Below are 25,087 nucleotides of genomic sequence, written 5' to 3'. Positions count from 1 at the left end.
AGCCACGTGCAAACACGAAGATGCGGAGCAACACGTCCTCCTCGCATCATGCAGCAGACCGCACTCGTCTTGCTCCCCATTGTGTCGGGGGACAGGCAGCCAGTGTATGTTTATACACGTTAAGCATATGTCGAAGCCTCCCCCCCCCCCACAAGGTTGAATTACTTTGAGCTCTGTAATTACTTCATGCGCTCAGGAATATTGGAAGATATTCTTGTGCTGTACCCAAATTTTACTAGTGTAGGCTAATAGTCCTCCACTAGCCTTACTGATCATTGTCTATTGATTCCATGTATGACTAACCATCCTGAGAGATGAGAATATTAGATGAACTTATAGCTAGTTTTTGATCTACACTGTGTAATCTTTCATATAGAATAGGGTAGCAGCACATTGCTGTGTATACCTAAGCTTGTTAATAAAACTAAAGAGAACGAACCCGACTGTCATACCGGTACCCAGTAAATAATAATAATAATAATAATAATAATAATAATAAATAATAATAATAATAATTAATAATTAAATAAATAAATTAATAATAATAATAATAATTAATAATTAATAATTAAATAAATAAATAATAATAATAATAATAATAATAATTAATAATTAAATAAATAAATAAATAAATAATAATAATAATAATAATTTTATTTAAAATATATACGTAATAATATGCTACAAAGATAAATTAGTTGATGCCAAAATTGCATATTATATAAACCCGTACTATATAATTCCAGCTTAGATATAATAACATGCAAAGCGCTTGGGGCATAACAAGAGAGTATTAGTACTGCATTTAGGCTTTGTAATAAGACACTCTAAAATAACAAAATAGTATGTTACATATGATGAAATTATATGTAAAGACCTAATCAACTATCATCAATGTTTGTATGCAATAAGAGAGTTATTTCAACAGTATGTTCTGTACATTTTGGAACTGGGTCACATCACAAAATCAATCCTTCAAGCTGACAGAAGTTCACACTAAATTGCAATATATTACTCATTTTACCATCAGAAACTTTACAGAAAAATACGAATGACGGGAATATTGAGGTTTAAAAGTCCTTAAAAGCAGTTTTAGGTCAAGTATATATAATGGGGGTCGCGGAGGCCTCATCCTTAATAATTACAGACGAGGAAGCTCCGCCAGATGCCCTCCACCCAATCTTCTCGCGCTGACCTCCCAAACAAAATCCAACAAAAATACGCCAAATACGACTAATAATAAAAATATAGACGCTATAAAAACAAGCAAAACGCTACACTTATTTTGAATATTAATTCCTTGAAAATTGCACTGAAATTCCCAGAGGAGTACTGATCGCGACGAGGTGAAGGGAATCGGACAAGTGGACTCGAAATCAAAACAGACGCCATATTGCCTCTCTTGTTTACCTCATCCGTTAGCATCTCTGGGGAGGGATTTTCCGTGTTATATTTAATTCTGGAATGCCTTGTGTTTAGCATAAGGTGAGTTGTGTTCCTAGTAAGCAGAGGATTGTAATGATGTAACTATTTTGTCATTCAACTCTCTGGATATAATATTTGGGGAGTGAAATGAGTCTCAAGCTGTTTGTGATGCTGCAGGCTGGACAAAAGGTCGTTTAGAATATACTAGTATTATATTTTTTGTGATCATTAACCCAATTTTTGGAGAAAAACTTGAATTAATGTATTTATTAACGTGGAGTTGGCTTGTAATAAGTAGGGAATAGAGTATTCCTTCGAAGATTATATATATCTGCAGAGTTGAAGTGACGTCAGTTCTTTTGTTTATCATTTGTATTTTTCAGTTTTCCTTTATGGTATATTGCAATATACAAATCATTGAATAAATAGTTAATTATTTAAAAGACAGCTAAAGCAGTGTTGTACAATTAAGGTTAAGTACACCATGATGGGGTATGGTCAAATTGTATGGCAGATGGTTGGACAAAGCTTGCTTTCTGATTATAATATAATTCAATTTGTCAAAACCATATGCATCATTAGGTTAGGATTTAGTAGGCTAGGCTGTGTTAGGCTCATTTGGTTAGGTTGGGTTGAATAGAAATGATGAGGAAAAGGACCTTGGAGTCAGAATCCACCACTCACTAAAAGTTGCACAGCAGGTGGGAGCAGCAGTCAGAAAAGCTAACCTTGGAATAATCAAGCATACTTTAGACTTTAAGGAAAAGAAAGTAATGATATGACTCTAAATCTCTGATGTATTCGGATTACTGTATCCAAGCATGGAGATATTTTCAGGACAGCTGCTCTGGAGAAGGCAACACTGGGTAACAAAAGTCATTCCAAAGCTAAATCATCTCTCGTATCAGGAACTCTTGAAGGCCACAGGGCTAACAACACTGCAAACCAGGCATGACAGGGCAGATCTCATTGAAACTTAAAATACTGAACACAAAATACTGGGGATGTTGATCCAAACAATTTCTTCATAAGGTCAGATGTAACACAAACAAGGAGCAATGGTTTCAAGCTCAACCAGCCACAATGTAAAACTGAGAACAGGAGATGCTTTTTCAACCATAGGAATATAAACCCATGGAACTGCCTACCCGTTGAAGCCTTAAATGTCAAAACTGTGTTAAGTTTTAAAATCTAGCTAGAAAAGATCAAGGCAAATGGGGGTACCTTCAATAAGCTGCCAGCTTCCTGTCCTTGTTGAGGCCACTAGGGTTAGTGGCCCTCAGGTAAATCAGGTAGGTTTTAAAATCTGCTGAGGAACCATGATTTGTACAATGAGACTTGTATCCACTATTCTGGCTGCTAGGTTCACAGTACTGGAATATAGCACAACCTAGTTAGTCTCCTAGTTAGTCTAGGAGACAGGTCACTTCATAAAGTTGAATATTTGAAGTTTTGCCAATAAATTTTAAAACCTAACCTAACCCAACCTATCCTAACCTACTCCACCCTAACTCAATTCAACCTATACTAACCCAGCCTAACCTATATGAACATTACTAAACTTTATCAAATCTATCCCAACCCAACCTAGCATTCCCTAACCTAATTCAACCGAACCTAACTTAACATGTACCGGTACATTTTTCTTTATTTGAAAATGTAGCATGTGCAAAATCTGTATGTGATTAATGTTTTTGCCAATGAAAGATAGGAGCTATAAAGAAGTGATAATAACTTTGTTTAAGTTATTTAAACAAGTGTTTGTGAATGTAGCATAAGATATTTGTGGGATAATTAATAGAATGGGATTTGCACCAGTATTGAATGTAATATCCAGTACTGTACTATATTTCTTAAAATTTTCTTTAAATAGATTGATATTTTCCTAGACATGGATCGTGAATATGAGAGACGTTTATTGCGCCAACAAAATGGCCCGGTTAATTCACCTGCATCTCCTTTATCGGTATGTTTGAGGTTCTTCTTTTCCCGTTAGTGTGTGTGCTATGTAATATATACAATGGGGGGGCACATGTAAAGCTCTCATTGAATGAAACAAATTAATATAGTTTGATTTCATAAATTGTATATACACTATTTCTGTTGCAGCCCCGTCGTCAGTTAACTCATATATCTGTCCAGTCACCAAGTAAAGACCGCACAGGTGATAGATTTATTCCCACTCGCGCTGGTGCCAATTGGGATGTTAATTTTGCTCTTATTCAAGTAAGTTTTGTTCTTGTTTGTCCATTCCTTCCCCCTGTCCCATCCCAGATGGGATGGGGGGAGTACCCAAAACATTGTAGGATGATATGCGTATCTTGTATAAAAAATCTTAAGATACTATTCTGTTTTAGAATAGTTAATAAATTATTGTTTTAAATACACAAATTATAATTAAAATAAAAAACTATGGAATGTGTAAAGTCGAGTCTAGTTTTATGCAAATTTGTTAGATGTCCCAAACCCAGAAACTTTAATACTTTTTCATTGTTTCGAAGTTTGTCTTTGAAAACTTGCACTCAATCGTCATGTAGAATAGCTTGTAAGATCTGAATTTTACTACTAAAAATTCTATAATTTTCAATTTCAGGAAAACAACAAAGTAAATAATGAAGTGCGTAAAGGTCGTGAAGGGGGAGAAGGCAAAGATGGGGTTGCGTACACCACACTTCTTCGTAATGAACTCCTTGGTACAAACATTGAGGATCTAAGAGACACCCCAGACGAAAGACGAGCTCTCTCGCCTGTTCAGAATCCTAACCTTTATCATGTGAGTTTATATTTTGTCTTATAAGTAGCCATTTCTTTCTCTTACTCTAATTTGATTAAAAAATATTGTATTCTACAGTCAGGCCTCCATATATATCAGGAATATGTTCTCAGATTACATCAGCTTATGCAGTTTTGTGGAAATGAACAACGATACCTGTATATGTGAAAAATATAGTTGTATTTCAGAGGCCTCCTGAAGTAAATTTTTCAGTACAGTAATGTACTCTCAGTTAAACTGTTGCAGCCAAATAAACTCTTGGTCACATTAGCAGTGACAGGTACAGTACATGTACTGAAATTGACATGTTTTCCTCAAATTTTAATGATATGCACATGTAACTGAAGGCGTTCATGTAGGATGAGGCAGGTTTTTAGAGAAGGTGCATCTTCATGTGGAATTATCTCAAACTGACTATAACAATGTCATAAGATGTTGGCTGACAGCAGATGATGTGGGTAAAGTCACAGGTAGCAAATGAAAACAGTACGTGGTTATGTGAGCGAGGACTGCTGGTGGTGTCACCATTAGAGCACAAGGAACATCAGTGGTCATATTGCTGTGATGCATTTTCCTAGCAGCTGTTTGGCCCTTCCTGCTTGACAATGGAAATTTAGATACAGCAGGGGAACAACAAAAATAAGAGGATGTTAACCCTTTGGTTGTGACAGTTGGTTTACTGTTTTGATGCACTGAGTTACTTCTTAATGAGATTGAACTTGTGTTTCAACTTGAAAATAACTAGTATTATACAGTTGCTGGAAAGTAATGGTTGAGTATGCTGCTGATCGATTGATTGATTGATAAAGATTAAGTCACTCCAGAGGTGGCACAGGCATGAATAGTCCATAAGTGGAGGCTGTTTGAAGTAATTACTAGTACTAGTAGCTAATACTGTAGATTTGTGGGTGAATAGGGTCTGGAAAGTGGGACAGTCAGAAGTATAGTCTGGAAAGGAAGCTTCGGCGTTGCAGAGAGTAGAGCAGGGCTCAACCCAGCAACCGGGCAAGGATTTTTGGATATATAGAAGAATCAATCACGCTGCACAAAGCACCAAGGGGGGGGGGGGGGGTTGGCCAAGAAGGCGGAGCAGCAGCCAAAAGTCTTTGTTGGATATTCCACAACAGCATCACTATCTCAGGAGCCCCTCAGGGCTCTATTTTTCCTGTTCTTTGGTTTCTTGTTTTAGCTTCGTGTCTGTACATGGGTGTCCACAGGCGACAGTATAGGGTATCGTGGGAGATCCTCAACGATATTCTACTGTAAGTCAGTGGTGATCTGGCCAAAATGTATGCTGCTATTTTCATCCCATCCTCAAAACAAAAGGCCTGATTAAATTCCATGTAACAGTCAATCCCCTTGCTCATAAATTAAATGTACTTTCACATAAGTCACAACTGACAATGTCCAAGTTTCTCTCTAAATACCTTCTATCACTTACAAAGTTCCTAACACATCTCAAAATGATTCATACACTTCTGAACTCCTAATTACCTAGCAGATTTTAGCAATGAACTTCCTAAAGGCATGTTTCTGTTTTTTAAGTCACAAATTACAGTACACACTTTCAGTGTTAAATTTTTATTGCAGAATATTTAGGTGCCAAAATTCAAGAATGTATTAATGTGCATTAAAGAAGTAAGCTCTGTTAGGAAAACATGCTGCCTTGAGTCACACATTGTCAGTTGTCAATCGTCTTGAATGTCTAGGTGATTGATCATACTCTATGTATAATAGGCATGATATAAATACAGTAGATATAAATAGGCCCATATGTGGCCGCTCCTATTTATCGTGATATACTGTATATAGTAACAGCCTCATATGGGTGCATTTGAAGCAGTTCATATTTATATCAATATAAATGATATATTTATATCAGACAGGACTTAAATAGGCCAATCTGACCATATGAGAGAGCTCCTATCTGTATCAGTTTAAATAGGAGTTGCTTTGTATTGGCCCATACAAGGAAACTCCTATTTAATTATGTATTTAATTATAATAATAATAATTCATTGTCAGGGGACAGGCAGCCAGAATGTATTCATACACATTAGGGTTATAATGCCTAATGAGGCCCCCCCCCCCCCAAGGTCGAATTACTGACTTGCCAGGATGCAACCCCAAAACACGCTGACAACTCTTGAGTACCTGCTTTCTGCTAGGTGAACAAGGACAATAGATGATAGGAAATGTGGCCAATCATTTCTGTCTCGCCTGGGATTCGAACCCGATTCTCAATTGGGCATCGAGAACAAATCCGACTGTAATACCCAGGAACCTACTGTGTGGATTGGAGTGTGAGAATGGAGTGAAAAGTTTATACACAGTGAGTCCTCATTTAGCAGTCACCTGTGATGCCAAGTAAGGGGTCAGTAAGATTTTTAAGTTTTAATGAATGTAACTAATGCTTATTCTGGTCTAGACTGAGGTTTTCTCCAATGCTTTCCTAATATCCTTAGTGACCCTTGTTTGAAAAGGTTCCTACATTACAAGTGTGTAGAATGTCGTTCTGCCTTTCTGCACATGAATTTGGTGTGTGTACTGTACTTCAGAAACCAAGTGTTTTAACTCGGGAAGCTGCTTTTCATAATGACGCTAAGTCATATTTTTACATATACTGTATGTTTATATTTGCTTCTGGTTCTCTTATAGTTTTCACCACGCAAAAATCATCAAAGAGAGGATACTTTGTCGCCATATTCCTTGTCTCCTGTAAGTGCCAAGAGCCAAAAGTTGTTGCGATCTCCAAGAAAAGCTGCTCGGAAGATATCCAAAATTCCCTTTAAGGTATGTACAGACTATACAATGCTTAGAAATATCCGGTACACATAGTTTGATAGAATTTTACTGTTGCAATTTCAACTTCTAAAGGGCTCTGTATCTTTTGGGTGTTATAAAAACTTACTTTGCAAATACAGCATCTTAATTACTATAGTGAAACACACAGAATTGTATGTATGACTTATATAAGTCCCAGTGTTCTAGTGGTAAAGTATGTGGCTTGGCAGTGCTTGGGGTTGTAGGTTCGAGCCTGCCTCGTAGTTCTAGTAGCTTTACTCATTACTATACTGTATCATTGTTTACATAAAGAAAAAATTATTTTAACCATACTTTTGTTGGCAACTGATATAGTATATGAATAATGTTTGTTATTAAAAGGTGAGATATTATTTAAAGGTCAATTTTTTCAAGGTTTTAGATGCACCAGAGCTCCAAGATGACTTTTATCTCAACTTGGTTGACTGGAGTTCCCAGAATGTTTTATCTGTGGGCCTTGGGCACTGTGTTTATCTGTGGTCAGCATATACGTCACAAGTTACCCGACTGTGTGATCTTTCCTTGGATGGTGACTCAGTAACGTCAGTCTCGTGGTCTGAAAGAGTAAGTTAGTTTTTCTTTTAATAACTCCATTGGGTAGTAACTCTATTTCTTAAATTACTAGAGAAGATAAATGCACAACTTACCAAAAATTCAGTAATTGTTATGTAAATATGAATATTCAATGTACATTCAATCGATGAACAACTTTTGATATATGAATTACTATGTGTGTGACACTAAATCCTAGTAGTTCAGGATGAAATGTGCCATATTTATATGTAGATGAGCCTACAGCTATTGAATCAGAGGAGATAATATGGAAAAATGGTGTTGGTAAAGCCTCTAAGACAAGGTGATATTGAAAAGGAAGGTAAGTAAGAACAAATATTTGCAAGAGATTAACAGTAAGAAACAGTAAAGCAACTACTGTACTGTATAGTACAGTATTACAAAGTGGAGCACTTGGGTATTGATCTTCACAAGTTTGAAATGTTCGAAGTGCTTGTATGATGAAGTATATAATGTCTCCAAGTTTTGAGGATCATTGAACTTTATGTACCCATTGCTCATCCACTGCACTTCATGTTGTACAAAAAACAATTATTGGTACATTTTTACTACACATTGGTCTGGTTTCATAACTTCATGTAGATGAAGTCATGAATTGCAAATTGCAATTTGAAGTTAGGTAAATTGCACAATGTAACACAATTTTTGTTCCTAGGTGGTAAGTGTTATTTCCTAATTGGATGTCTTAAAAGTATAGAAAATAACTATTATTTTCCTTAAACTTTATGAAGTTTCATGGTGGTCCTTCAGTTATTTCTTGGGTGGAGAATGTGCTCTATAGTATTCTTGTTTCCTGCTTTGTATGATGCTTCCTCCACTCCTCCATGGGTTTGGTTCATTGTGCCAAATATAGTTACTGACATTTTGGTACTAAACACGTATGAATGGTCCCATTTCCCAATTCACAAGTGCAGCCATATCTTGAGTACTTGAGTAAAAGTATCCTTTCTGCTGTTGTACTCTTTCCTACAATCCCTGCACTTTAGTTATATTTTCCAAACCTTGCCTGTCCCAGCTTTACTGACATATGTTTAAGCTTGATCAACCTAGAGTGTATCCCTGTGCCCACGATTTGAGGAAATATGCAATACTAACTCCTTTTTCAGAAATGTCCTGTTTGGATATCGGGGCCCATAAATTTTTTAGGTCGATACAAACCTTCATAGTTTAACATATTCCTCTCCTCCTTTAAACCCCCTTTGCAGTGTTGCATTGCTCTGAGGCACCGTCAAACACTTTGCCTTTGGAATGGCACTTAAGTTTTGGTAGCTTCTTCAGTTCATCTCCACAACAGGCCCCCCACTTTACAGTGTCTTAAAATACACTTTTTCTGAGCATGTTCTTCAGACTCTCCTGTTTCCACCTTGTCTCTTACACCTGAGCATGCTTGTGTGGTTTGAACTTCAAGTAGAAGTACCTACCTGTTGTTGGTGCCAGGAATCAATGTCCCCCATGGTCCAGTCTCTGACCAGGCCTCCTGGTTGGTGTTCTGGTCAACCAGGTTGTTAGATGCTGCTGTTTCCAGTCTGACGTATGAATCACAGCCTGGATGATCAGGTATTCTTTGCAATAGATGGCTTCTTTGACCCTGTTACAGTGATGGTGATATCACATGGTAACAAGTAACATATCCTTTGTTCTAACTTTATTTACAGAGCAATGATTGGTGGTCTTAGTATTTTTAACTTTCGCTTGCAGGTAGTTTGAAACTTGTGATTAGTTTCTTTGTCTAATAAACTAGTAATTTTATTTAGGTACACTATTGTTTTCTTTCCCTAGAAATGTGGCAGGCCTAATTGCAAATATTCCTGTCATGATGGAGAGAAAAATAATAAGAGCTTGGCAAACGATGTGAGTTCTATGGGAGTTATGAGGAACATTCGAGACATGCTCAGGAAGTAGCATTTCACTATGCTCAATTCTATATTTTTATATTTCCCGAATGCAGCTGTTTCTTCTAATTAAAAAATTGTGCCATTTATCTATCACTCGTTCTTTTTTAGGGTAATCAAGTTGCAGTTGGAACTCACAAGGGTCTTGTGCAAGTTTGGGATGTTGCAAGCAGTAAAAGAGTGTGTATTTTAAATGGACATACTGCACGTGTAGGGGCTTTAGCTTGGAACGGTGACGTTCTCTCATCTGGATCAAGAGATAGATTAATTTTACAAAGAGATGTAAGGACTCCATGCATCATCCCAGATAGACGGTTGGCAGGGCATAGACAAGAGGTAAGAAGCTAATTTTATTTTCATATTGGGAATTATGAAAGGAATAGGATTCACTGGCAAGATGCTGCTAAATGGACTTTTAGGCAGTAATATTTTAGACTATTTGCAAACATTATATAACATACTTTCAGGAAATGAAGTACAGTATACCTGTATTAGAAACATTGATGACATATCCAAGTTTGTTTAAAAAATACCTTATTAACCAGGTAATGAAGGCACTTCAGTTCATATAAAGTATGTAAGCAATAATAAGTCTAATTAATATTTTGATTTCCGTATAGTGTGAAACTTCTTACACTCTTTTGTATCCATCTGTGAATATTTCTTAGCATGTCACTAGTTTATGATATTCCAAATATTTAAGTACAGTATATTGTAGAAAAAAAATTGAAAAGTTACCTAAGATTAATATAAGAAGGAAAGACATGATAGGACAAGAGAGGTGCACTTGAACAGATAGAGTATATATGAGCCCAGCTATGGATACGAGAGTTGAAAGCACTGATAACTTTGGTTCTATTGGATCAAGCATTTACTTTTCATAATTTTTAGGATTAAGCACACCCTTGATATTTCTACTGTATTACTCTTATGAAACAAAGTAATTTATTTATCAGGTGTGTGGTTTAAAATGGTCTCCAGATAGTCAGTATTTGGCATCTGGTGGTAATGACAATAAGCTCTTTGTGTGGAATCTGCACTCACTGACGGCCGTCCAGACGTACACAGAACACAATGCTGCAGTTAAAGGTAAAATGGCTCTTGCATTGAAGGACATCTGTTAAAATTTAATTTTTCTGTTCAATTTGTGTGTACTAGATATTTTTTCTCTGTCCAATTTGTGTGCACAGTTTTTTTTTCAGTTCTCAGTTCTGCTTTTTTACATTGTATATTTATACATGTACTGTATATATAAACAGCATACACTTAGTGGAACCTACGCTTGAAACAATCAAGGGGGATCCTACATCTAATGTTACCCGTATCTAATAATACAGTATGTCTAATATGTTACCCGATTCTAATAATATGTCTAATATGTTACCCGAGACTAATAATACGTCTATTATGTTACCCGTATCTAATAAGGTAAGAGGAATGTTTACAGGGATGGTACTTATAAAGGCTATTACTCTAGTCACAGCCCTCTTGCTGGGGGTAGGGGTGTAACTCATAAAGATAATAAAGCATCTACCAACTTGAAAAGTGACATGATATTTGGGACATTGTTTCTTTGCTCAGGGCATGGTTTTTAAGAATACAGAAAGACAAAAACCTTGTTTTGAATACAGTTTCTCTATGTGAATACAGAAATGCCTCATAGAACCTTTATGCAATGCAAGAGTTAAAGCACCAAGTTGTAATGCCTGAATTCTCTTATCTAGGAAGTACTGTAGATTGAATATGCTGAGATCTTGCTTGCCATGCTGATGTGTATTGACAGGATGTTAACTTACAGGGCATTTAAAGAGTTTTGTTAAAATGATGTGGCATTTGTTATTTTGGTATATAATATAGTGCTGTATTGACATTCCTTAGACATTTCATTTTAATACATTCTTCAATATATTTTTTGATAGCTATTGCCTGGTCACCACATCATCATGGGTTACTTGCCAGTGGAGGAGGGACAGCCGATCGCTGCATACGTTTTTGGAATACATTAACTGGACAGCCAATGCAGTGTGTGGACACTGGTTCACAAGTTTGTAACTTGGCATGGTCCAAACATGCTTCAGAACTGGTAGGTTTTGATTCTCTTATTTTTTGTATTGTTTACTTTTAAGTGTTAAGTGGACTATATCACAAGTGCTGACTGTTGTATTGGCACATTTGTCGCTTAATTTTTCTTCTAAAGTTGAGACATTGCTAATATACTGTAATCATTTATTCTCGTGTTAAAGACATGGATTACAATAAGATAATTTTTTTTTTCTGTAGGGAGCTCTGTCGGCTCCCTGAAGCTATCCGAACTGATATGTACTACTTATGCTCCTTATGCCTACTGGGTACCACGAGCCAGAACCTGGCCCCTCAGAGAAACGCAGGGAGTAATAGCCTATGAGCACTTTACATTTAAAGTATGTCATAATTGCCATCAACTGGGAAAGGACCAAGAAAGGTAGGCGAATAAAAACAGATCACTGTCTGGGTTAACCTGTGCAATCTACATCTGAAAAGATCAAAAGAACTCCTATAGAAAGAAATCCAACAAACTATACTTCAGCAACTAGCACTCCTACTTGTTAGATTTGGGTTTTAACCGATTAGCAACACCTTGCTTGGGCTTTCCTTAGCAATGAGCCTACGGGCCTTGAAGTCGGGGTGGGGTTTAGTTGGTGATGGGATTAGAGCGGCTTTGGGGGTTGCCCCATTCAGGTTGGGGAAGAAGGCATTCGAGCCTGCTTCTCCTGCCGAGGCTTCTGGATCCTACCGTCAGCCCCCTTTTGCTGCCTTTCCCCTGAACTGTCTTTTCTTCAGGGGTGGAGGGCATGGGGGATGGCTATGCCCCAAGGTTTCTTGCAGGTACTCTGGGCTGTGGGGGGGGGGGAGTCCACTAGCAGTTCTGGGGCAGTTTGACCCTGCTTGGGCTTTGTGCATTCTTGGGGGGGGGGGGGTGTTATCCCTCCTCTTGTCTGCTTTAATTTCCCACATTTGCTGGTGTGATTTCAGCTCTTATTTGTTTACATGTGCATAAGTGTGTTTGGAGGCATTCTTTCGCCTCCATTGCGAGTTTTATCCTTCCATTACCGTTTCTCTGCTGTGTTCTTTCTTCTAGGGCATTCTGCCCTTTTTTGTTCCTCTGGGAACACTTGGGGTGTTGGTTTTCACCCGGTTTTGTGTTTTCTGTCTGTGGTTGGATCTGGGCCCTGGGTTTTGGACCCAGTGTCCCTGGCCATTTCCTCTGCTTGCTCTCCCACACCTTTTGTCCCTCGGTTTTCGGTCCATTTCTGCCTGTTTAACCAGGGGTTCAGTCTGGGTAATGTGGTTTGCCCTTCCTGTCTGTGGTGCATTTCTGCTGGCAGTTGTGGTTTGGGCATCCCCAGGTTTGATTTTGGGTTTCTTTGGGCTCTTCAGTTTCGTTCCGGAGATTTTCTTCCTCTTGGGTCCCTTTTGGGGGTTCTGGAGGCCCTTGATTACCTCCTATGTGCCCGGATTTCCTCTTCTGCGGTTCCAGGGGTCTTTCTGGCTGTACTTTGGGTCTTGGCACGTGGTTTTGTGGTTGTGCTGGGGCTTTGGCTTCTGTTTGTTGAGGTGGGCCTTTGGTGCAGCTTTTGTGCCGGTTGCCTCCTACTGTGCCTTCTTTGTCTGGCCGGTGTGGTGCATGCTCTGTTCACAAATCTTCTTCTTGCTTTTCTTTTCTTTTTGTTTTCTTAAAAAAAATATCTCGGATGGGGCACAGGTCCCTTTGCAGGTCCCCCTGTTGTCAGAGCGATGGGGCGAGGCTCGCTCTGTTGCTCATGCCTGGTCCCCGAGATACGTGGGCATTCGGGTCGTCTCCTCTGGCCTGTGAAGGCGTTGGGCAACTCCTCCTACTCCTTGAGGGGGTTTGGGGCTGATGGGGTGGGCTTCTTCCTTTGCGCTCTGTCGGGTCATCTTGGTAATTACCTAAGTGTAATTACCTAAGTGTAGTTACAGGATGAGAGCTACGCTCGTGGTGTCCCGTCTTCCCAGCACTCTTTGTCATATAACGCTTTGAAACTACTGACGGTCTTGGCCTCCACCACCTTCTCACTTAACTTGTTCCAACCGTCTACCACTCTATTTGCGAAGGTGAATTTTCTTATATTTCTTCGGCATCTGTGTTTAGCTAGTTTAAATCTATGACCTCTTGTTCTTGAAGTTCCAGGTCTCAGGAAGTCTTCCCTGTCGATTTTGTCAATTCCTGTTACTATTTTGTATGTAGTGATCATATCACCTCTTTTTCTTCTGTCTTCTAGTTTTGGCATATTTAATGCTTCTAACCTCTCCTCGTAGCTCTTGCCCTTCAGTTCTGGGAGCCACTTAGTAGCATGTCTTTGCACCTTTTCCAGTTTGTTGATGTGCTTCTTAAGATATGGGCACCACACAACAGCTGCATATTCTAGCTTTGGCCTAACAAAAGTCATGAACAATTTCTTTAGTATATCGCCATCCATGTATTTAAATGCAATTCTGAAGTTAGAAAGCATAGCATAGGCTCCTTGCACAATATTCTTTATGTGGTCCTCAGGTGATAGTTTTCTATCTAGAACCACTCCTAGATCTCTTTCTTTATCAGAATTCTTTAAAGATTTCTCACATAATATATAGGTTGTGTGGGGTCTATGTTCTCCTATTCCACATTCCATAACATGACATTTATTAACATTAAATTCCATTTGCCAAGTGGTGCTCCATATACTTATTTTGTCCAGGTCTTTTTGAAGGGCATGACAGTCATCTAAATTTCTTATCCTTCCTATTATCTTAGCATCATCAGCAAACATGTTCATATAATTCTGTATACCAACTGGTAGATCATTTATGTACACAATAAACATCACTGGTGCAAGAACTGAACCCTGTGGTACTCCACTTGTGACATTTCTCCATTCTGATACATTGCCTCTGATTACTGCCCTCATTTTTCTATCAGTCAGAAAATTTTTCATCCATGATAGAAGCTTACCTGTCACCCCTCCAATATTTTCCAGTTTCCAGAACAACCTCTTATGTGGAACTCTGTCGAAAGCCTTTTTTAGGTCCAGATAGATGCAGTCAACCCAACCATCTCTTTCCTGTAATATCTCTGTGGCTCGATCATAGAAACTGAGTAAATTCGATACACAGGATCTTCCAGATCGAAAACCATACTGTCTGTCTGATATTATATCATTTCTCTCTAGGTGTTCTACCCATTTAGTTTTGATTAGTTTTTCCAATACTTTCACTATTACACTTGTCAATGATACAGGTCTATAATTGAGGGGGTCTTCCCTGCTGCCACTTTTGTAGATTGGAACTATGTTAGCCTGTTTCCACCCGTCTGCTACGATTCCTGTACACAGGGATGCCTGAAAGATCAGGTGAAGTGGAATGCTGAGCTCAGATGCACATTCTTTCAGAACCCATGGTGAAACGCCATCTGGGCCAGCTGCTTTGTTCTTACCGAGCTCCTTGAGCATTTTTTCCACGTCGTCTCTAGACACCTCTATGTGTTCTATGTTGTTCTCTGGAATTCTTATTGTATCTGGTTCCCTAAAGATTTCATTTTGTACAAACACACTTTGGAACTTTTCGTTTAGTGTTTCACACATTTCCTTTTCATCTTCCGTGAATCTATTTCCCATTTTCAACCTCTGAATATTATCCTTTACCTGCAATTTGTTATTTATGAATTTATAGAATAGACCTGGTTCTGTTTTACATTTGTCCGCAATCCCTTTTTCAAAATTTCTTTCTGCCTCTCTCCTCACTGCCGTGTAGTTGTTTCTCGCATCTTTGTATCGCTGGTATGTTTGGGGGTTCGGCCTCTTCCTGTATTGATTCCATTTTTGTGTCTTTCGGTCTCTAGCCCTCTCGCAATTTCTATTGAACCAATCCTGTTTCCTAGTTCTGCATCTCTGTTTTGGTATAAATTTTTTTGTGCCTTTATCATATATTTCACAAAACTTGCCATACATCTCATTCACTTCCTTGCCTAGCATCAAGTCTGTCCAATTATACTCACTAAAAAAATTTCTAAGGTCACCATAATGTCCTCTCCTGAAGTCTGGTTTTTCAACTGCTTCAACCTCCTTATTTTCTTCCAGCTTATAACGCATTGCATACTTTATTCCCAAAAAGACATGGTCACTTTTACCCAAGGGAGGAAGGTACTGAATGTCAAATATCTCTTCCTCCTTCCTGGTAAATATCAAATCTAGCATGGAGGGAACGTCCCCTTCCCTCATCCTCGTAGCTTGTTTAACATGTTGATACAAGAATGTTTCCAGGATGAGGTCTACAAATTTACAGGTCCAAAAATCTTCTGTTTTAGCTTCATATGCTTCCCAGTCTATGGATTTCAAGTTGAAGTCACCGACTATCAACAGTCGTGATCTATCGTTATCCGCTCTCGCTATAATCTCTCTCATTATTGTTATAAGACCTTCACGTTTACTATCTAGCTCCTCCTTTGACCATGTGCTGCTTGGCGGTGGACTATATGCATTTATCATCATTAGTTTATCATCCTCATAGCAGATCTCTAGTGCTATTATGTCAACTTCTTGTGGATTGGCAGTCATTATTTCCTTCACCTTTAGGTGTTCTTTTACCAGCACAGCAACGCCACCGCCTTTCCTAATTCCTAAATTGGTGTCGGTGTACTTGTGCGTGGGCGTCCCTCAGGTGGGTTTCCCGCCTGTTTCAATGCCGAAACGGGACTGTGCAGCTCTGCGGTTCATTCTGGACTTCTCCCGTCTGAACCCCTGGATACCTTGTCCTTCCTTTCGGATGACTGCTCTGTCTTAGGTTTGGCTTCTGTTGGAGCTGGGTGCCTGGGTGGGGTCCCTGGACCTCAGGGGCGTGTATTTGGACGTTCTAATCCTCCGGGGTTCAAGGACTGCTTTGGTTCATGGTGGGGCATTCGGCTTACCGCTTTTGTTGCCTTTTGACTTGAATCTGGCACCTCGCATATTCACGCGTCTTTCCTGGGTCGTAGTGGCCCTTCTGCGTCTGCTCCGGGTTTGGGTTATGGCTGGCCTGACTTGATGACTTGTTGGTGTGGGCTCCCAGCCGGTCTGCTGCTCTGCTCGCCAGGGATGTGTTTCTTTCCCAGCTCTCCGGGTTCGGGTTCCTGGTGAACTGGAGGATGTCCCGTATGGTTCTGTCCCAGGTTCGGAACTGGCTGAGTCTTGTTGGGACTCTCGGGCCACTTCCATGTCTCTTCCTCCAGAAGTGTTGCTGCGGCTGTGGTCACGCCTTCAGCTGTTCTGGGGGGTCCTGGGTCACTTGGTGGTTACTCAAGCGGTTGTGCAGGAGTCTGACATTTGCTAGGTTCGTTTGCCCACTGAGTCAGGTATGGCTTTGGCATCTGTTTTGGGTCCTTCGGGGACGTCCTTTCACCTCTTGCAATCGCTGGGTTTGAACTCCGTGAGCCTTACGTCGGTTGCTGTGTCGCCGGCTTCCCCTTTGGGGTTTTCAGGATTCATTTCCTTAGCGCCTCCCCGAGCCCTCGTTCGATGTGTTCATGGACACGTCATCTCCCAGCTGGGGCTTAGTATCCAGTGCTCATCAGGCTCACTGTCCAGTGCTCACAGTACGGTGTAGGTGTTTGCGGCTGTGGCAGGCGCTGCCACTTTATAATACAGTGCCTGCAGTGCACTGGTTCTGTGCTGGTGTACACTCTCTGGGTTGATCCGGTTTCCTTGGATCCCTGTTCCAGGGCTCGTGTGCGTATTATAGGAGGTGCAACCCAGGGGATAAAGTTGTGCTTTAACCCTTAATGCGCAAAACTTCTTGTGATGTGTGACATTGAACTCAGTTTTTAAATTTTCTGAAACTCCTTCAAATGTTTTGTGAATAATTTACTAGGCAAATGCTCCAACTTTGTCTAAATGATACCAGTGTAACTTTAAAAACAAGAAAATACAAAATAATTATAAAATTGAATATTGAAAACTTCAGATTTTGAAATCAGCAGCAAAAATATAAAAATATCACCAACTGTTCATTTGGTGTTACGTGTATTATGTTCTCAGAATAGCATATGATTTTCATTGTCATATATTTAGAATATAGGTTTTCAGTATAGTTTACTGTAAAAAAAAATTGTCAGTATGGCAATAGGAAATTGTCAAAAGGGAGGCTGGCGGCTGAGCGGACAGAACACTGGACGTGTGATCCTGTGGTCCCGGGTTCGATCCCGGGTGCCAGCTAGAAACAATGGGCAGAGATTCTTTCACCCTGATGCCTCTGTTACCTAGCAGTAAATAGGTACCTGGGATTTAGTCAGCTGTCACAGGCTGCTTCCTGGGGGTGGAGGCCTGGTCGAGGACCGGGTTGCAGGGGACACTAAGCCCGAAATCATCTCAAGATATGGCATTTGAAATATGTGCAAATTTAGAAAACAAAATTTATAACTCCAAACGTTTAGAGTTTATGAAAAATCAATTCTATAGGGACTGTAGAATAGACAGCTGCGCACACTATATGTAAAATTAGTGAGAATCAGTCGGAAACTAGATTTTTGAATACTGAAGTAAGTTGAAATTCTAGTTATAAATATAATTAAAGTTGAAGTTATTGATAATGAATAAGGCAGTTCTAATTCATGAATTTACTTATATGTTGTAATAAACATTGTTTGGCATTCGTACTCAAGTATGTGAAAGTTGTAGTCAATGTGTGTAGAAATGAAGTCAAGAAAATATAACCCCCAAAAAACAAAATATAGGGATAATTATAATAATTATAATGATTTAGGGAATATATTTAGGGTATATTTTATATAAGTAAAAAAACCCTAATCTGGTCCCTAATCATCAAAACAACCTAAAGAAACAAGGAAAATAGAGTTTGAAATCTGTGAAAAAATCTGCCAAAAAAAATTAATCCTGAGTTCTGAGAGTTGAAACTGATTTATTTGTTGACCAATTTAATTCTGGCTTCACATAGTTAGGGGCGAATATGCACTCTCCACGATGTAAAGGTTAAAACAAATTTAAATAATAAACGAAGGAGGGAAAAACCTAAAAAAAAAAAATCCCCTAAAAAATATTCTTTGGATATTGTTGAAAGTAACTGATAACAACATTGGGCAATGTATTTATATGATATATAACAAAATAGAGCAGAATAACATAATTACTCATTATTATTTGTGTTATTATATATTATTCACCAATGCTATAAAGGCACCAGCTGTATATCCACTTTGTGGACACTTCTTACTACTATTCTTCTTTGTGTGTGGGACAGGTGCTTGTATCACTTTATTATTGCATAATCCATCACTTCCAGTTAATAGGAGCTGTTCTCTTTATCAACAAAATGTTCGTTTTTTTTTTTTTTTTTGTAATATTCGTCTAAAATCAATTTCTGAAAATATTTTGATGAAAGTTTCACAAAGCTGAAGCCAATAAGTTGGAGATTTGTTTAACATTTTTAAGTAATTTTTGCATAATTTGAATTTTTATTTAATTATACCCCCCTTCAATATAACACATCATATGACGTTTTGTGCAGTTCAAGGGTTAACCCTAAAAAAAAAATGATTCTTTAACACCTTTTTAAATATGCGAATACTCATTTTATAGTAATATTATAGAATAATAAAACATAAACTACTGTAGTGTACTGTAATAATATATATATTCTTTCAGGTCTCTACCCATGGTTATAGCCAGAACCAGATTTTAGTTTGGCGGTACCCATCACTAGCACAAGTGGCCAAGCTGACTGGCCATACTTATCGTGTCCTATACTTGGCAATGTCACCTGATGGGGAGGCTATTGTTACTGGTGCTGGAGACGAAACTTTGCGGTTTTGGAATGTTTTTAGTAAAGCTCGATCTCAAAAGGTGGGTACAACATATCTTGTGGGACTTTACTAATTTCTTAATTATAGATTTTGTTAGTAAAGTTATTTCTGCTTGCCTCTTGAAGTCTATCATGATATTACAGCCTGGCTAATCTACAAATGTTTGATAGGGACTTGCTAAGTTCTCTCTTGGAAGGACAATAGTTCATGGTTTGCTATTCTTTCAGGGAATACTGTATATTGAGAAGTTGAAGGTCCGTAATATTCATTGAGTTAGCTCCATCTCCATTTTCCATGGAACCTACTTTTTACCTTCTGGTTATGTAGAGCATTTTCTAGTGAAGAAGTTTTAAAAATTTCTTAAATATTTTTTCAGGTAGGGTAACGCCTACCTGATTTATTCTAATCCCGGCAATTGTTTGGGAGTCTGAACTTTGCCCTTCTGGTTTTTCCTTTGGGCAGGGTTTGGCTTCGGAGCCTGTTCTGGTTTCTTCAGGGCAGCTCCTTGTGCTTCTCTAATAGTTCATTCGTTCATTGAACCTCTTCTGTGGTTCATTGTCTCAGCTGTGGAAGGGGGTTCTCTTTGGTCCCTGCCTCTTTCAAGCTGGTTGCTTCATGTAGCTCTGAGTCTAATGAGTTCTCGGGGCATCAGTGTACATGTGTACGGAGTTCTATGAGCCTACCGGGGACCACGAGCCAGAACCTGGCTCCCTCAGGGAGGCAAGGGAAGCAATGGCCTATAGAAACCCGCGTGTGGTTGGAAGCATTCTATGTCTGCCATTGACCGGGTCAGGCACCTAGAAAGGTAAGCGTCCCAAAACAAACCCCCAATTCTGTTGAAAATTGCTACCACAAGCCGAACAAGTGGATAGAACTCCCTTGAAAGAAACCCCCTCCCCAGGAAGGGGAAGGGGGAGCCCCAGACCCACCGCGCTGGCTATCCACCATCAGTTCTTTGGCTGATGCTAGAGGTTGAGGTCGTATGCTCCTGATCCGGTGGTTGTTTCAGCACTGTACCTAGAATGTGGTGACTGTCTTCTAGGTGGTGCGTGAGCCGGGAGTGTTTCTCCAGTACTCGGGCTGTATGTGCCAAGGGTTTCCTTCCCTAGGTGCCCTATAAGTACTGCCCTTGGGGTTTGGGGCCACCTTCCATAAGTTCCTTGGGTTGTGCCCCTGCTAGGCAGTTTATGGCTTAGTTTTTGGCCGCCCTTTGTGTGCTCGGGTATTCTGTCTCCCTTGTTCACCTTAGGGTAAGGGGCAGTTTGCACTGGTGGGGCGCAGGATACTGCGCAGCCAGCTCTGTTCCGCCATGATTGCGGAACAGAGGGGTTTTCTTTTTCTTTTTGTTTGTCTGCCTGGTGGGAAGTCTGCCTTCGTTCTTGTCCCCTGTGTCCCCTGTGTACTGAGTATTCTTCCTTCTTCCAGTAGTTCCCCCTGCTAGGTCCCCATGAGTATAAAATACATGGGGTATATTGCCTAACTCAAGTGTGAGTTGTTATGCTCTGTTTTTGTATGCTGAAGCACTTATGTGTTTAGACATTATGCACCTACACTTTCTTTTATACTAATACAATTATGTATTTATATCTCCATGTAAACAGTCACTTTTAACAGTTACTTCTCTCTTTCTTTTCAGGAGTCCAAATCGGTATTGAATCTTTTCACTTCTTTGCGATAACTAAGCCAAAAGAGAGTACGCATTTTCTCGTGTGGTTTGTAAATAGTGGGTTAAAAAGGTGGTGTGCATTTGTATGGTCAGTCAACATTTTTATATATATGTATATTTATCAAGTGTAGTATAATGTATATACTTTAAGTACATTGTAAATCTTTCTGATTTGCGTGTCTTGACAAGGTGATGTTATTTTCGTACGTAAATGCATCTTGTTCTTCACTTAGAAGTATGCTTATTTTTTCTAAATTATTTATCTCATTTGTTATATTTTTTCATGTTCCTCTCTTCTCTCTCTCCCTTCAGTAAGTTTTCACTGGTTGGGTTTTTTGGTTTGACTGTGCAGTATCACTTGTTTGCTGGTAGTTAGGCTTGTTATGTTGTTAACAAAAAACAAATATATACATATATATAAATATATGCTCATTATTTCCCATGACAGTCACTAAAATTCTATTTTTCATAATGTATAACCGGTGACCATCTGAGAATTTTGAGATCTTGAGAAGCACCTGGTCTACTAACCTGTCGTCTGCCTGTTCAACACACTTGTATCGTATGGCAGTGTATTCTGAAATTGATGTATTATCTTATTTAGAGTTTGGGTTTTGGAGTACACAGTAATGCAGTGATGGAGAGTTTGGTCAGGATAATGATAGGCAGTCGTCATGTGAGCATTTTTCTCAGTTTGGAATCAGTATACTACAGGATTGTATAACTCTAAATATAAATACATCTTCACATGTTCCACTTGGAAATTATGTAATTCATTGTTTGATTTGAGAGGTTCTGCTGTATCTACTTAATGAATTAGGCAAACTCCTACTCAGTACATGTATGTGAATAATGTTTCCCGTTGTATACCAATACTAAGTTATGTCAATGTTCCCATTAACTTAGTCGTGAGACTTCCATTGTGAATGGTTCAACCAAGTTTGGTACCTGTTATGTCAACATGTATGGCATTCTAACATATAGCGTATCTTCTATTCACCTCAGAAGGAAGAACGGTTAGCTTACAAAAAGTTATCATTCTCTTTTGTATTACCTTATAGGCCTTGTTAAGGCTTTATTCAAATTTTGTATATTATTTAAATCTTTAAACAATTGTACTATTTCTGTGTATCAGCGAGAAATACTTGAATATATAATATATTTGAAAGGAAGAGGAATTTTTTCATTCTGATCTTTAATTATTTTTGTTAAAATTTAGTTGTTCAATGCTGAGATGTCAATTATCCAAAGTATAAAAAACTTGGACCAGATCCCTTTCACTTTATCTTTGCATTTGGAAAATGCAAACCAAAATTTGTATTTGGTCCCTAATATTTAAAATGCAGGACTCAAAAGTTACCGGAACTTTAATTATAAATAAATTTCCACGCATGTCTGAAATGACCTTCATTTGTTCTTTTTGAAAAGGTTGTTTCAATTAACCCAGATTAGAAAATCTCTAGATTACCAACCTCAACTTAATCTTGTTTCTCATGTTCAACCATAACATCCGACTGAAAGGTGTTCATGGGTCACCGTAATCATTTGGATTCCACTGTAGACATTTCAAGTGGTATAAACCTGCACATCTGCTACACTTACTTTCATATTCCAGTGACACCCAGTATATTATCCGAGCCAAAATATCCTCAGATTGTTTTGCTATTATTTCTACATCATTCTGATGCAGAACGGTTAAGTTACTGCACTACACAGTCAGTTGAGGTTGCCAAATACGGTAAATAGCAGTGGCATGTCATGACACAAATGTTGTGAAAATTCTGATATTCTTTTGATATCAAGATATGAAAAGATATCCTGATATTTTGAATTTTAATATTTTGAGAGGATATCCTGATATCCTTTTGATATGGGCTTAAAAAGACAGGTTCAGTGTGATATCAACTCTTGGATTCTCTCTGTCTGTGTCGTGGAGGACTTCGTCTCCCGTTCGGTACCTTCTCTAGCCTCCTGCTCCTTCCACCTAGTCCAGCAGGAAACATAGCAGGGGCAGAAAGATGATGATCATCTGGTAGCAAAGATGATGAGCACCTATCAAACTCACACTTGGCAAGAGCAGGCTCGACGGGCTGATCCATAATGGACCAAGCCAGAGACCTGCGGTGGATTCCCAGGGCCTGAAGGTGCCTAGCCAAGCACAAACTCCAGGCAATGGGGTTTTTCAGATCATGTGCTATGGAAAAAACAAAAATATTAAAATGGAGGCCATGTATAAAACACAAGTCAAATCATACTATTGGAAGAAGTATTGTAAAAGATTTGAGAGTAAGCATGTTGGAAGACCTTACTTTTAAAAAACACAACAAAGTAGCTGGCATAATAATAAAAAAAAAATTGAATTTAACGAAATGCTAATTTCTGGGTTAGCCCCAGTTGTTCATTGAAACTACAATACTGAAATAGAGTCTTACTGCAATCTGTCAGTTGCAGAGTTCTTATTTGCCTACCGGGGACCACAAGCCAGAACCTGGCCCCCCCCCCCCTCCCTCATAGAGGTGCAGGGAGCAGTGGCACTATGAACAGTTTTATGTAAATTTACTCATGTCTGCCACCGCCAAGGAAAGGCACCTAGAAAGTCATTAAAACAGACCACTGCTTGATTAGAAATGAGACTGAAAACAAACAAAACATCCAAGAGAACTCTCTAACAATGTTAACATATGATCAAAAATTTGTGATACTAGTGTGTGCTATTTTGCCCCACTTTCTTAAATGGTTTGGGGGAAGGAGGAAAGCACACTGGGTCACCCAGCTGCTCCACCACCAGTTCTTATGATGATGGAAGCCATCTCGATAACCATGGAGAGGGTGTCAGGGAATCATTGGGGCTCACCCAGAAATGAACGTTTCATAACATTCAATGCTGGTTTTCTGAGGGAAACCCATTGTGGCTCCCTAAAGCTAATTACCCATAGAGAAGAAAAAGGGCACTGACCAGGGAGGAGAAAGCACCGTAGGTATCAAGACAAAGAAAAGACCAATGGCTGCATAAGGCCGCTGAGGACCAGGAACATCTACAAGATACCTAGCTGCCAAGACTGGAACAGGGAACCAAGGAAACCAGATCAACCCCACGAGTTCACCGAAGCAGAACCAGTGGCACGAAGATGTTTGGCACTCAAAAAAACAGCATGAAAGTGGAAGATCCGGACAACTTCCTTATGCATGATATCTGAACCCCTGTAAATATAACTGATATCAGCACGAGCATGGCAGATTTTGAAAGGGAAATTTGACAACATGCCCCATGCACTCAGTCCAGGGCAAGACTCATAGAATTTAATTTTTATAAAGAAATGCAAGGTGACAGTAGCGTAGGCACTCAGTATAGTGTGGAGGAAGAGCTTGGACACAGGGGGAGATAGCAGATGCTCTTAAATCAGCAGACATAGCCCCCCCCCCCACTACACAAGGGAGGGAGCAAAGCATCAGCAAAGAATTATAGACCAGTTGCACTAATGTCCCACAATAAAAGTATTTGAGAGACAGATCAGGAGTGAGGTCACTAGTTTCATGGAAACCAATGACTTCCACAACCCAGGCCAACATGGATTTAGAGCAGGAAGATCATGCCTCTCTTGACCATTTTACAAAAGCAATGACATTAGAAAGAATTGTTTCACTGTCAGTAGTTAACAAATGGAATGCATTAGGCAGTGATGTGGTGGAAGCTGAATCCATACATAGTTTCAAATGTAGATATGATAAGAGCCCAGTAGGCTCAGGAATCTTTACACCAGTTGAGAGGCGGGACCAGAGCCAAAGCTCAACCCCCCTCCCCCTCGCCTCACAAGCACATCTAGGTGAGTACATGTACCCTGCTCCCCATCCTCAAAGAGCCGATGGGTATTGGGTAAGAAATGTGAAAAATTAATTAATAATTACCATGGCAATCAATACAGTTTGTGCATCCTGGGAATGGTCTTTTTACCATTCTAAGCCTTGTGGGACTGAGCACAGAGGACGGCACGGAGACCTTGTAGGACTGAGCAAAGAGGATGACACGGAAACCTTGTGGGACAGCAAAGAGGATGGCACGGAGACCTTGTGGGACTGAGCACATAGGACGGTGTACGTACGATTATGTT

General features: G+C 39.3%; 1 protein-coding gene across 2 annotated transcripts; it reads left to right on the top strand.

Annotated features, from left to right (window-relative positions):
- The first annotated feature begins 1,463 nt into the window (after positions 1-1,463).
- Positions 1,464-22,152, top strand: LOC138370325 (fizzy-related protein homolog). 2 transcript variants are annotated; one of them, XM_069334548.1, is made up of 11 exons: positions 1,466-1,485; positions 3,315-3,391; positions 3,535-3,651; positions 4,019-4,198; positions 6,857-6,991; positions 7,397-7,585; positions 9,598-9,822; positions 10,443-10,575; positions 11,406-11,569; positions 19,155-19,352; positions 20,949-22,152. In XM_069334548.1, exons 2-11 carry the CDS (start codon positions 3,317-3,319, stop codon positions 20,988-20,990), a joined length of 1,458 nt encoding a protein of 485 aa, XP_069190649.1. In that variant the 5' UTR covers positions 1,466-1,485; positions 3,315-3,316; the 3' UTR covers positions 20,991-22,152. The 2 variants fall into 2 exon arrangements, with proteins under 2 accessions (XP_069190650.1, XP_069190649.1); XM_069334549.1 differs by lacking the exon at positions 19,155-19,352 and having other exon boundaries at positions 1,464-1,485.
- Positions 22,153-25,087: the final 2,935 nt, after the last annotated feature.

Source organism: Procambarus clarkii, chromosome 31 (genome assembly GCF_040958095.1).
Source record: "Procambarus clarkii isolate CNS0578487 chromosome 31, FALCON_Pclarkii_2.0, whole genome shotgun sequence".
Classification (NCBI taxonomy): Eukaryota; Metazoa; Arthropoda; class Malacostraca; order Decapoda; family Cambaridae; genus Procambarus; species Procambarus clarkii.
The sequence above is the reverse complement of the archived record's forward strand: the minus strand, read 5'-3'. Positions and strand labels throughout refer to the sequence as shown.